We start from the raw sequence: 13,510 nt of genomic DNA, 5'->3' as shown, positions 1-13,510 counted from the left end.
CCAAATTGGGGAGAAAATGAGAAAAAATAATTAAATTGGTGATTCCAAATTTAGAAAAAAAAAATATATATATAAAATACAGATCAAAGATTCATGGTAAGTTTTCAGTATGAAACGTGACACACTGTCAAAATGAAAACATTGCAAAGTTAGTATCGGGTATGACCTCCCTGAGCATTAACATAATCTTGGCAGCGTTGGCGCATAGACCTGATCAGCCTCTGGGTAGACTGCTGTGGGATGTTCCGCCACTCTTCCTGTGCAGCTTCAGCCAGCTATCGAAGGTTGGCTGGTCACAGTTGTCTCCTGTGGATGGCGCTGGCCATTTGGTCCCACAGATGTTCTACTGGACTTGGGTCAAGAGAAAAAGCTGGCCACGACAAGACCTCGACATTGTTTTCTTGAAGTCGTGCAATTGTAATCCTAGCACTGTGTGGTCTTATCCTGCTGGAAAAAATCGACACTTCTGAATTGGCTTGCAGGAACGGAAAAACTGTTGCCTCCAGCACTCAATGTATCGCTGAGCAGTAAGGTTGCCCTCAATCTGCACCAAAAATGTTCTTGTGTTAAGAGATTCCTCCTCACATCACACTTTCACTGCCCCACCAGTTGGCTTAAACAATGCAACAGTCAACATAACACTCTCCACGACGTCTCCACAGATGTTGTTTTCTGTCAGGTCTGTCACGGGCAAAACAGCATTTATCGGTGAATAAAACACTCCACCACTCTCTCTGCTGCCACCTCAGATGTTCTCTGTGTTCTCTGGCCCAAAGAAGATGGTGATTTCATCTCTCAGCTGTCAACATGTTACCCCTGAATGACCTCCGAGCATGCAAATCATTTTCATGCAGACGGCGAGCTCCAGTCATTCTGCTGATGCGCAGGTTATTTCTTCCTGGAATTTCTCATGCTGTAGCCACTGCAGTCTGAAAACAATGATGCAGATGGATCAGTCGGATGTGACGGTTCTGGGCTGGTATGGTGACCCTTTGCCTTCCAGGACGTGGCCTGTCCCTCACAGAGCCAGTTTCCTGGTTTCTCTGGACTAGTCTGATGATTGTTGAAGCAGAACAATTTCTCGCACAGACAGGCCGCCATCAAATCATGCCGATACCAACCAGGCAATCTTCATTACTCAAGTAATATATTTACATATGCTGCATCAGCTATATTTAAACAAAATATATAAAGTCGTATTTACTATCCAACCTTGCCTCGCTTATTTTCTTGACTGATTCATTACATTAAATATGTACTGCAGCCTCAGCCAGTGGAAAAGGAAATGCCCCGAGGGATGACTATTGTTATTTCCAGGGTGCAATGCCCTCAGCCTGCAGCTTCGGGAATTATAGCCCCATCGGTAACAATAGTCATCCCTTGGGTCAATAATTTTCCACTAAAGCCTTCCTCTCCAATCAATATTTACTAATATTATAAAATGTTTTATATTATATATATATATATATATATATATATATATATATATATATATATATATATATATATATAAAAAAATTAACTCACCAAGAGAAGGCATTAACATGAGTAGGTCCTTACTGTCGTAGAATCCATTCTTTGCGCTCCTGTTACCTTGCCTGTTTTCACCAAATCAAAAATCGACAGCATGCAAAACACAACATGCAGTTAGTTAAAATCCAAATGTTAGAGAAGAACCAAGCATTTACACAACTTCAGAATCTCAAGATAACATTGCAGATTATTTTTTCTTTCTATGCATGCACAAGATAATCAAATGTCCAAAAGTTAAAATTAAAAATAGTTTTCAAAACATTTTGGAACACCAACACTGGCTTTCATGGTGAAAACCCAAAAAGGATCAAGACTACTGGAATACTTTAGTAGTTGTAGAATCCAGACAGGAAACTCTCAGTGAAAATAAAAGCTTAAGAACATGGCATTTTGACAAAAGTGCAGTACAACAAAATCATGCTATTTGCATTCCCTAGATAAAACACAGTGTGTGTTACGTACCATCCATCTGCATTTTCTTTGGCTGCATAGAAGGTGAAGACATTGCGGTGGTAACCCTGAAGTTTGCAGGAAGAGTTTCTGCTGACCCAGGACCCATCCCCCGAATGTCTTTTGGTCGAAACTTCTTCCTCCAGGAGGGAGCTCTCCTGAAGTTCTTATCGTCATCCTGAAAGCAGAAGATGTATACATGCGATATGGAGCATTGAAACTGGCACTCACTGTACATCCCCACATACTTTTGTCAGGGTTATCTATTTTTGTACAAACAAGCACTACAGTATGCATTAAAATATCCTGTACATCAAAAAGAAACTTGTCAATTATATTTGAGCATCAAAAGAAACGTACCACTTGTATTTGGATAAAATTCACTAGATGTGATCGAAAAAAATGACAAACTCTGTTTTAGAGCAGGTGCAGCGACTTTCTATTGTGCTGATTAACAATTGACATCACAAAGATGCTGCAAAATGATCTGTCGATCTTGGGCAGGTGTTGTGACTCTTGGTCTCCCAGTTCGTGGCCTGTCATTGACAGAGTGTGTCTGGTTATACCGTCTCGCCAGGTTTGAAATTGCTGGCTGTGAGCACCGAAGACGACGAGCCACAGTACGCTGTCCTAGTCCAGCCTCCAACATGCCGATTGCACGAAGACACTGCTCTCTTGACAGACGTGGCATTTTTTTTTTTTTCTGTGATTTTCTTTATTGCTTTTATTCAGCTTGCAATTCAACAGCTGAAATCACTCAACATCCAGTGTCCAATCAACTGTCTCACAAATTAGGTGCATATGCTTCAGTCATAGTCACTCAAGCGTGTCATGGTCAAGGATGAATGCTCGAGTGATTAAAAAGAAACCAAAAACATTTTGTCAATGTCCATCATTTATATACCTTTTTTTTTTTTTTTCAAAAATAAACGTATTATAATAGTGATAAGTTTCTTTTGATGATCGGTATAAATGTAATGAAGACGAAAAAAGAAAAATAATTGTACAAACATCTTTATACAATCAAGCACTTTCTAGTCATTCAAGTCTCACCTCATCAAGTCTTCTTTCAGTACCCAGAGCAAGAAGATTATTATATTCTCTTTCTAGAACTGCCCTTGCCTATTAAGTTAAAAATGAACAAAACATTAGAAGCCAATACACTGTCTGTTGTGTATTACAAAAACGGGTATAATTCCCAATATTTAATAGTTTCTTTTCAAATAGGACCACGGTGAAAGTAAAAATGACCACAACTTTACAGTTAAGGCCACTTGCATTACATACAGTAGGCCTATATACTAGATTATACTTTAGCCTTAACTTTTGACGTGAATATGCTCTCATAGTAGCCCAATAAGCTAACATTCTTCATCAAATCCCATTGAAAACATACAATTTGTTTTCCGAAAATGAAGCCAGTTACAATTTGTAATTTTTTTACCTGCGTATTTTGGGTCGGTATCTGTAATAAAAGCGCTAATGCATTGTGATCAAAGGTTTCATCTAAGGCAAGAAGCGCGCCGTGGACTCCACTTTCCACCAGGTTATTTGCATATTCCTTGAGACCGATGGACTGCACCCAGTGAATCACTCTGTCATTGCTCCATACTAGAACATCTGAGGAGGCAGAGAGAGAGAAAACATTTTAGCGGGTTATCCAGATTACTAGAACTAGATAGAGTGTCATACTGTATAAATCATGTTGTCATTGTGAGTGGGAACTTCTAGAAGTGTGCCATGACGATGTATAAACGGTCCAACTGTTTTCAAACCCTAAGCTTAAAATCAAATTTATAAAAAATGTACATTTTGGTGGCAGTACTTCTAAGCAGGTCTTATTTCTTACACTTGCATTGCCTACTGTGAACAGAACAGCTAGGCAGAGCTTATCAGTTAAGGCTGGCAACGCTTGCATGACAACACTATAAAACCTCATAGCAGCTACAGCAACTGAACAGAGTTAAAATAGCAGCCTTTAAAAGCACACACTATTTACAGTCCATGCCTGAGTTTTGTAGTGACCTAGTATACAAGAACCTTATTTGACAACACTACTTTTTGTTCTGATAAATACAATGCCCTGCCAATTTAGAAATACATCTACATCAAAGCAACTAATAACATGTTATAAGGTTGGCTTTTTATATATATATATATAAATATATATTTCTAATTACCTTGAACTTTAACTTGGCATTCTTCTCTTTTCCTTTCAAGTTCTTGTCTATCATAATTCAGCCTTCGTAGACACATTATACCGCACTGGAAACTGTTTCTGTTTTAAAAAAAATAATATGTATATATATATATATATATATATATATATATATATATATATATAATATGGGGGAGGTACAATTTTGTGATGTACTGTACTATAGAGCAGAGAAGAACCTATTGTCCACAAGGGGGAGCCAGCAGCAAGGTTTTACGATACTTGCTTTCCACCCACTTGCTATTGATTTTAGAATACCCTGCACTGCATTTAACTTATTACCAGTGCATTACCTCACATGAATGAGATGGTTCAGCCTCTACTCTATGCAGTTACTGTCCTGCACTATTGTGCATGAAGATCCATGCCGTAAAGAGAGGCACTTCTCATATAGATTAATACAATCGATATCTGTTATACAATTTATTTATTTAAGTGCATATTGTCTTACCTGTGAAAGCTATCAACCATTTTAAGTTGCCCCCGTAAGTCCTTCTTTGTCAAATGGTCCAGCATTCGAGCATCAACAAGGCATTCCATGAAGTAGCTTCGATACTGAGGCAGCCCCAAACTTGGGAGCCATTCGTTACCAATCCACTCATGGTTCATATCACCATAGGCCAGTGTCTACAGTAAACAAGATTTACAGAAGTATAATTACATACTTTTTGGCTTGAACTACCCCTTTGTTATTTAAAAAGAAACATACAGTTTAACAATAACATTCTACACCTGTCTACTCAAAATAATGTATTTGCAGCTTGTATACCTACAGTTTTTGAAGACTGATAAAACGCCATTAATTTCAGAAACGTAACACTAATAGTTGTATTATAGAAACTCTCAACAAAACAGAACTGATAAAGAAAAGTTATTTTATACCCCTGCATTAACATAATGACACACCTTCGACACAATAGATGACTACTTGCATAGGAAGATTAAAAAAAAAAAGACAATGCATAAAGTGCACCTGTGCTTTTTAAATGCCTACAGAGGACTAAGTGGTGCTTTGGTCTATAGCCAGATCCAGCACCTTAGGGGATCAAATACTGAATTTACCAGTTACTAGTAGAAATAGATACATGGTTTCAGCAAGCCTTATATTGGGTTAACAATACATTACTAAAGTAGTACCAAATAAATTTGTCAGAGTAGGCAGAATTAACTGAAAAGAAACAGAGGACTGCATCATGAAAACAGCATAATCCAAACACTCCTACAGTCATAAGAATTAAAGGTCCGGGCTGAACTTAACGGTCTGAAGTCTTGTAATCTTCATTTTAACTCCCCCCCCCCCCCCCAGTTACCCATCAAAAACTGTGGAGAATAAATCTACAGACATGTGTGTATATATACTGTATATATACTTAAAAATGCAAACCTGGGCCCAGCTGCCCTCCTCATCCTCCTGATGTTAGCATTGTTAGCAAGTGCAAAAGAGAGAACATTGAAGAATGTTAGTAGAGGATCAGTGTTTAGTGCAACACACACATTTTGTGCAGAAGTAGGTAAGTGACATTTGTTGTAAGTTTAGGATAGAGGTTTTCATTGGTTCAAACATGCAGAATTGCAAAATTGATAACCTTGATTTAGATTCCATATTGGACACCCCATATATTACATTTCATCACAACTTGATGCATGCAAGACCAGCTGCGCCCCACCCAAAAAAATAACAAAACCGTACAATTGCATCAAAATACTCTTGAGTCCTGGCTACCCCTACAATGGTAGTAGTTGCTGTTATTACCTAGGATATATAACACAGCAGTTTTAAACAAATGCAACACAAACTCATCTTTTGTTGGAACAGAACTGCAAACAAAAAGGTCAGAACTCTTAAATGTAGTAAAACAAGCTACTAATCCAATTGTATCCAGGAAAAAAAAAAAGTTAATAGGAAAGAATGAAATGATTTGAACAGATGTTATACACCAGTAGATGGGTTACCTTGAACAGACCCCCAAACCAACACACTAATGAAAGAAAAATATCACTGTGTTACACACAAAGAGTGTGGAAAATTACAAGTGGAAGCCAAAAGCACCATAAAGGGAGAAGAGACAGCAGTGCAGGGACTAACCGTTTGAGGTGTGGCAGCAAGGTTTTCCATTTCTTCGTGCGTAAGCCACACATTCCCAGTGGACTAATCACAAGACCCACAGTGAGTGACCCAATCACAATCCATTGTGAGGAAAGCAATAATACAAAGGAAAGGTGGCAGAATATTTAAGCACAAGGTACATTCCTTTTGTAGCATGCATTGGCATAAGCAATTTTGTGATCCTCCGAGCGGACTACCATTCGGAAAAACACAGGCATGTGCATCATGCTGCAGTAGTATTTGTTATTATTATTATTTGTTTATTTAGCAGACGCCTTTATCCAAGGTGACTTACAGAGACTAGGGTGTGTGAACTATGCAGCAGCTGCAGAGTCACTTACAATTACGTCTCACCCGAAAGACAGAGCACAAGGAGGTTAAGTGACTTGCTCAGGGTCACACAATGAGTCAGTGGCTGAGGTGGGATTTGAACCGGGGACCTCCTGGTTGCAAGCCCTTTTCTTTAACCACTGGACCACACAGCCTCCTTGTTGATCAACACATTCATTTAATAAGTTAAGGTGGTACTAAATAGAAGCAGTAATTGTTGTGAGATGCTTTAAATAATTTAGTAAATCTTAAAGTTGTAGGAAAGGGTAATAAAACATCACAAATATAGTATCATTGTAGTGCAACAAAAAGGTTACTGCCCCATCAAACACAGCCTTTTGAGGCAGTTTTTCAATAGGCTGTTCCTACAAACTAATTTGATCATTTGTATTTCTGTAAACTATTAATAACCCTATTGAGAAAAATGTTAACTGTTGGGAAACACAGACCTTTGTTTAAATATGCGAGAAGATAAAAACATGTCAAGGCCTTCCTTGTAATGGAAAGTTTTTTTATTGGTCACAAAATGGGACACAGACAATTGTTCTCAGCAAGCAAGTGAATGTATAGCTGGAAAGCTGCCAGCATTCTAAACAGCAGCAAATGGGTAAATGAGAAGGGAAATGCAAGCATTGGAAGAAACTGTTTCTCTTGAGGTTTCAGTCAATTTACTTCCTTTCAAAGAATGCATATTCAAGATTAACAGAGAAACATCCTACTCAAAACTCAAGTTGACCAAGTTCTAGGAGTCTGCTTACAAACCGATTTGTTTTGGAATTACATTTTTAAAAAAAAAACACTGTACAGGTTTTTCTCATGAGACCAACATTTGAATGATCTGGAAATCAAATGTTTCAATCATTTTTTTCCTGCATACCCTCCCAGTTTTACTTTTTATTCCTTGAATAATGACTGCATGGTGACCTTACCGTTCTGGAGGTTGGCGGTGCAGACGGGCTTGTTAAAGACATGATCTCCTGAATAGCCAGACGTAGCTTTAACCTGTGCAGAGGATTGCTAATTCCAATCTCCCGCTGTATTTCAGTGTCAGACAAAGCTGACATAATAGCACCGCTTTTCACATTGGCTCTGCAAGCTGCCACGTACCAGGCTGGCATCCCAACCCAGAGCTAAAACATGAAGCGGGAGACAATGTCAGCAGCGGCACTTGATCACACGATGTGAAAGAATTTATCTGTATCTACATGTGTTAAAATACCTACGGATATACAGAGGGAAAAATTTTACATATTTTCAGTTTTACCATCTACAACAAAACTACTAAGAAGTCCTTTTCAACGCAATCACTTCCCTTAAATTCACAAATCTACAGAATATACAAGATCCTCTTACCTCCAACCACACAACCACTGTCGGACCATCCCAGTGTGCAAATGGTAAACCTTGCCTGCGGGCCTCCTCTAGTAGCTCATGCCTACAAAAGCAAATGTGGTTAGAAAGGACCTTCAATAAAAATAAATCAAATAAATAATAATAAGTCCCATCACTTGAGCATGAAAAGGACCTAAATGCTGAGGATTTTAAATCATACAACTTTAAGAAACCCAACTTAAACACACAACATTAAAAACAAGGACAAAGCTTGCAGCTGAAAGCTGCTGCATCTCCACTGCTTGCACCTTGAGCAAAGAGTAAGTTAAAAATTACACCCCATGCACACATTTCCAGTTCAGTTATCAAGTGTTGGCTAAGTGTTAGTCGGGCGAGAGCCACCCCCAAACATGAACACACAGTACCATAACAACCCAGTGTTGAGTACAAAACAGAATTCACAAGCAGATTCCTGACTGTAAAAGTTCACATTTTTGAGTAATAATAAATGACATGTTTTCCTATTAGCTTCAGCAACAGAAAAACAAGTGTATGTCTGCTAAAACTCAAAAACTGGAATCAAACTATTACAGAACCAAGCCATGCTAGTGTTCAGTCATTGAAAAATGCATTACATTTAAGAGGCTTAATTAGTTTTAAGTGTGCATATTTACATAAAAGTTGTTTTAATACAAACTAGAACCCGTATAGAGCAGTTGTCTTCTCTTTCAAATAATTATACAATTCAAGTTTTTGAAAGATATGCAAACTTTAAAAACGCATTCTTAAAGCTGAAATCACCATGTTTGATCACCCCATTGTTCAGTAACATTTCTAGTGAAAATCCATAAGGGGGCAGCATATTTGTTCTTAATGCAACATTTGCATACTTATGATACAAAATGGGAAGATCTTTTTGGCTTGTTTCAGCACAGGAGAAAAAAATGTCATGCTCCATTAAAAAGTTGACTCTGGAAACAGCCTAGTCTTTGGGAGATAAATGATAAAAGTTTTAAAAAAGGGCTTGTTACTTGATAAGAAGGACTGAAATGAAAAAAGGAGGGAAAATTGCAACAGTGGAGCTGCAGTGAAAGAAAAATCTTTAGAAGAAGTGATAACCAGCATTCACAAGGGTAAATAATGAATAAATTAACTTACCCTGAATTTGCACTATATGATATGAAAAGGAGGGAGGGGGAAGGGGTGAAATAAAAATAAAAAAGGAAAAATCAGCAAATAAAAGGCAAAATAAAAGTGGTAAAAGCAATCTAATCTCTAAAAAGCAAATGTCAATGATATTATGGGATTGGGTATACAGGTTTAGACAGTCTATATAACAGTTATCAAATCTAATTAGCAAAAAAAAAAAATAGTGTTTGAAACAAAATAAGCTATTCAATTTAGCAAAAAAAAGTTCAATTTATCTAACACTGCCATTTCCAGTTTTAAATGATATATAAAACATGGTTATCTAATAAAACCAGTCAACATTATTACTTATTTTAATAGTCACAATTATTGGTCTGCTTTGATAACTGATACTGCATGTATAAAAGTAAAACAGAACACACTATTATAAACTAATATTTACTAAAAAAAAAATAAACATTTATATATAAAACAACTTACTTTTTCTGTAATTTTCTATTTTTTTCCACTTGTCCTCCCAGTTTACTAAGTCCTAAGGCATCTTGAGGAGAAGTATCCCCATCTGGAGTACCTGCTAAAGTAAGTTTGAAAACATATTTTATAAATGCAAATAAGAAAAGAAATCACCAACAATTACAACCAAGGTTAGTTGGCATGAATAGATGGCTGCTCCAATTGTTTTTTTGACAGTAAAGAATAGAATAGAAATTATTATGAAAATGTACTAGTTCCTGCATTAACAGGACGGTTGTGACCATGAAAATAGCAAAAACGGTATAAAAGAAATATCAAGTATGATATAGAAGCTGACTGTTTCAAACAATAATGTTGAATTAGTTTCCAAACCAACATTGGCCCATAGGTTCTTTGCCAGGAAGTCCAGGCCGACCCTTTTCTTTTTTGCCAAACAGTCGGCCAATGGAAGATTTGATGCTCTTCTTTTTGGGGGCTTTATTCAGAGAATCTTGGCTGCTGTTGCTGCTGCTAGGGTTACTGCCTTGGCTGTCCTGGGAACCAGTGGAACTGCAGGAAAGCAAGTCATCTTAGTAGAACCATTTACAAGAGCATACACTGTGTGTGTTTCATACACTGCATTGACATTTTAATTACAGTGTATTAAAAAGACTGCACCCAAAATCCACTGTAGTTACTGTACTGTATACTGTATATTCCAAGAACCAAACAAAAATAATAAAAATAAAAAAGTACCAGAGTCCTGGTAATTATTTTCAAATGCATATATATATCCATCTAGCAACTCTGAGCCACTCCCATATTTTCCTTAACTTTCAGAAAGCCAGTCTTTCTAAAATGAGAGGTCCATCACATTAGTTACCTTCTTATATCCCTGATATCTTCATGGCTGGCTGCGTGGGTGGGTCCCTTGTGTAAACGCATAGACCTGGGTGTTGATGGAGGAGAGGTCTCGCATTTTATTGTAGCTTTGTCATCTTGTGATACTGGGGACTGATCAGCAAAAAGGTATGAATAGATTAAATACCTCATTCTTAAAAGCAGGTTTCTAAAAAGCACACATTCACTGACCAATTACCCTGTACAAAAGTATTTACATTTAATTGCAGTAACAAGTTTTCCCTTAGTTCATCAGTATTCTAGGTTAATGCATTAAATAAAAGATGCTCTGAAGTGTGAAACACACTAATTACAACCTCATTATTGCATGTTACATTTCTAAATTAAAAAGGGAAAAGCCAGTCATTCATCCTGCCAAATGGCTTTTATGCTAATTATGACATCTCATGATACTCTTTCTGCATTAAAACAGCACACTAAATTCAGTTGAAAACAACTGCGGGACCCTTAGCGCGGTGGCAGGGTGCCCTTTATGATTTGATTTACCTTCCTACGGTGCTTCCTTAAATCACTAGGCTGATAGAAGCGTGTAAGAAAAAGAAAGCTGGGTTAGAAAGCAAATCCAATATTATTCAGAACCAAGCTGTGAAATTAATTTCAAAAGTAAGGGATAAAAAGAAGCGTTAGATGTGGAGAGAGCAGCAAAGGCTAAAGCAGGTGTTAATCCAACATATCACAGCTTGGAAACGTTTGTGAGAAAATGCAGTAGGTGTTTTAGAGACCCAGAAAAAAAAAGGTCAAGGGATTTGAGAGAGAGGGAAAGGTAATTAAGTAAACCTCTTTTGATCTAAAATGGCAACCAATATTTTAACTTTTTCTAACCTGGGACCACATTCATACAGAAGTACACCCGATTTCAAAAAGTTTTTCGGTGGAAATCACAATAAAAAGGGAACTTTAAAACAGACATTGATTTTGCAGACACATTCCCCTCCTCCTCAAATTGACATTTCCTCTTTTATCCAGACCCTAAATTGCCCACAGGAAGATATTAATACCAACCATTACAAACCCACACAGGATAAGATAAACACTAAGGTTAAAATGCTTTATAATGCTGCAAAAGCCCCCTGCTCCCTAAAACAAATAGCACACACATGCTTTCACAGGGGCAAAAACTTGAGTGTTTAATACATTCATAAATAAATTAAATGTTACCCGATTACATAATTATTTTGCCAAGTAGCTCTGAAAGAATATGGCCCCAGGTTTTGACACAATTCTAGAGATTACCGTTCTGTGTACCTGAGAGCTGCGTGATGAATCACTATATGATGGGGGCGAATTAGGAGAAGTGTTGGATGAATAAACTACAGTCTGATGGGGAACTGAGGTCTGGATTACAAATCTATCGTAGGATGAGGGCTAAAATAAAACAAATTATATAAGAAAAAAACAAGGAAAAACAAACCCCCTAATGCTATAACTAGTTACTTCATACTTGAAGTGTACAATTTAATATATTTAAAAATAAACGTGGAAAAGAAAATGGTGACACTGCAAAAACAAGATTTGCGTTTTGCACCAGACTGTCTACTAATCCACCCATTGATCTTTTGAACCACTTTAGCAAACACTGTACAATTCAGGTAACCTCCCCCCCAAAAAAAAAAAAAAAGAAGTAATAAAAGCTGCAAATTACCAATAGAGCAACAAAAAAACATACGGCAAAAAAACCCACCAAAACTATGATGCAACATTTAGTGAAAGGAGAAAGAAAAATCACAGAAACAACAAGTGAACATTGCAATTTAATTTTCAACTTACCAAAGTCATGCTACCGAGGCGGTCTACCTCGCGGGCAGGACTGCGCGGTACGCGGCGAGGGGTAGAGTGCCCACTGCCGGGGGGGGAGGAACCTGCCAGGGAGGAGCCAGTGAAAGAGGGAGGAATGGAGCTCATGGATCTGAATTTGCTGCCAAGATTTTCTAAACTCCCACTTCCCACTCGGTTTTCAATCTCCTCAGCCCGCTGGACTGTCGTCTCCTTCTCTTCCTGAATCATCCTGAATAGAAAGATGACCCATTTTACACACGTATATGTACTAAAACAAAAGATGAACAAGTCTGCCATCAATATGAAGACTAATATATTGTACAACATTATGTTTCATTGTGCTTCTGGTGTACCAGGGAGGTCAGACAAAGCTGGGATCGCTTGTTATTTCCTAGTTTATACAAAACCCTAAAACAAAAGTGCAAGTGTAAAACCACTATTGATACAAACTAGGACATGCCTAATTTCATTGTTGATAGCATCCAATTGCTCCTGAAGCATCATAGCCAGAGTTTGGGCATCAGCCTGACCGCTCGGGGACAGCAGATCAACAGAACTGAAAACAGTCTCTCTGTCATCCTCTACGTCAGACACATCCACATCACTCTCAAACGCCTGGGCCACGTTAGCCAAGACGTTGGCTTGCTGCACTCTCTCCCACTCCTGCTCGTTGAGCGTCTGCACCTGACAACAGAGCAAGACGTTTGTTTATCATTTTATTAACCTCAAATAAAAAAATTATTGTACTTATTGTAGCTATATTAAAAATGAGTTGGCACCTTGCTAGAAAGAAAGGTAGGACATTAAATTAAAAAAAATGGTTTTGCAGTGTTACTATTTTTTTTTAGACTGTTCTCACTTAGAAATTGTATTGCATTTATCCAGCTAATAAATATAATATAAAACATGGATTTAACACAAACTTACATGCTTCAGGTATCCAGAGAGAAAGCAGGGGTCAAGAAGAGAACAAGAATTAAGGTCTCAACCAGTAAAAAAACCTGTCACTTGACACAAATGTATGTAAAAATGAAAGCCAAAGATTTCTGTTATCAACCGGGCTTACCGACAGTACCTAACGGTCTATAGCGCCCTGGTATACAAGCCAAAACTGCTGTAATTTACAGCACTAAAATATACTGGATATTTTATTTATGTAAAATAACTTGCAATATCAAGCACTCAATTAAATACCCATTTTCGAGAATATATTTAATTTCTCCACAATGCACACCTCCAGC

The 13,510-nt window shown here is 37.6% G+C and overlaps 1 protein-coding gene across 19 annotated transcripts in view; it reads right to left on the bottom strand.

Moving 5' to 3' along the window:
• The window catches only part of LOC117434889 (liprin-alpha-1-like), a 37,388-nt gene that overhangs the window by 5,253 nt on the left and 18,625 nt on the right, over positions 1-13,510 (bottom strand). For 6 of the 19 annotated variants that reach the window (XR_009309187.1, XR_009309188.1, XM_059003019.1 and 3 more), the window contains 16 exons: positions 12,730-12,953; positions 12,261-12,498; positions 11,739-11,858; positions 10,456-10,586; positions 9,970-10,142; positions 9,600-9,693; positions 7,992-8,073; positions 7,568-7,768; positions 6,288-6,350; positions 5,586-5,612; positions 4,653-4,828; positions 4,164-4,261; positions 3,428-3,603; positions 3,037-3,105; positions 1,996-2,161; positions 1,528-1,598 (listed from right to left, as the gene is read on the bottom strand). Coding sequence is in view for 17 of the 19 variants with exons in the window: in XM_059003019.1 (XP_058859002.1) it covers positions 1,540-1,598; positions 1,996-2,161; positions 3,037-3,105; positions 3,428-3,603; positions 4,164-4,261; positions 4,653-4,828; positions 5,586-5,612; positions 6,288-6,350; positions 7,568-7,768; positions 7,992-8,073; positions 9,600-9,693; positions 9,970-10,142; positions 10,456-10,586; positions 11,739-11,858; positions 12,261-12,498; positions 12,730-12,953 (2,097 nt within the window). In the remaining 2 variants the exon portion in view is untranslated. The other 13 variants (XM_059003033.1, XM_059003026.1, XM_059003021.1 and 10 more) reach the window with 12 other exon arrangements.

The sequence above is a fragment of the Acipenser ruthenus genome, chromosome 28, assembly GCF_902713425.1.
Source record: "Acipenser ruthenus chromosome 28, fAciRut3.2 maternal haplotype, whole genome shotgun sequence".
Classification (NCBI taxonomy): domain Eukaryota; kingdom Metazoa; phylum Chordata; class Actinopteri; order Acipenseriformes; family Acipenseridae; genus Acipenser; species Acipenser ruthenus.
This window is presented reverse-complemented; position numbering and strand designations above follow the sequence as displayed.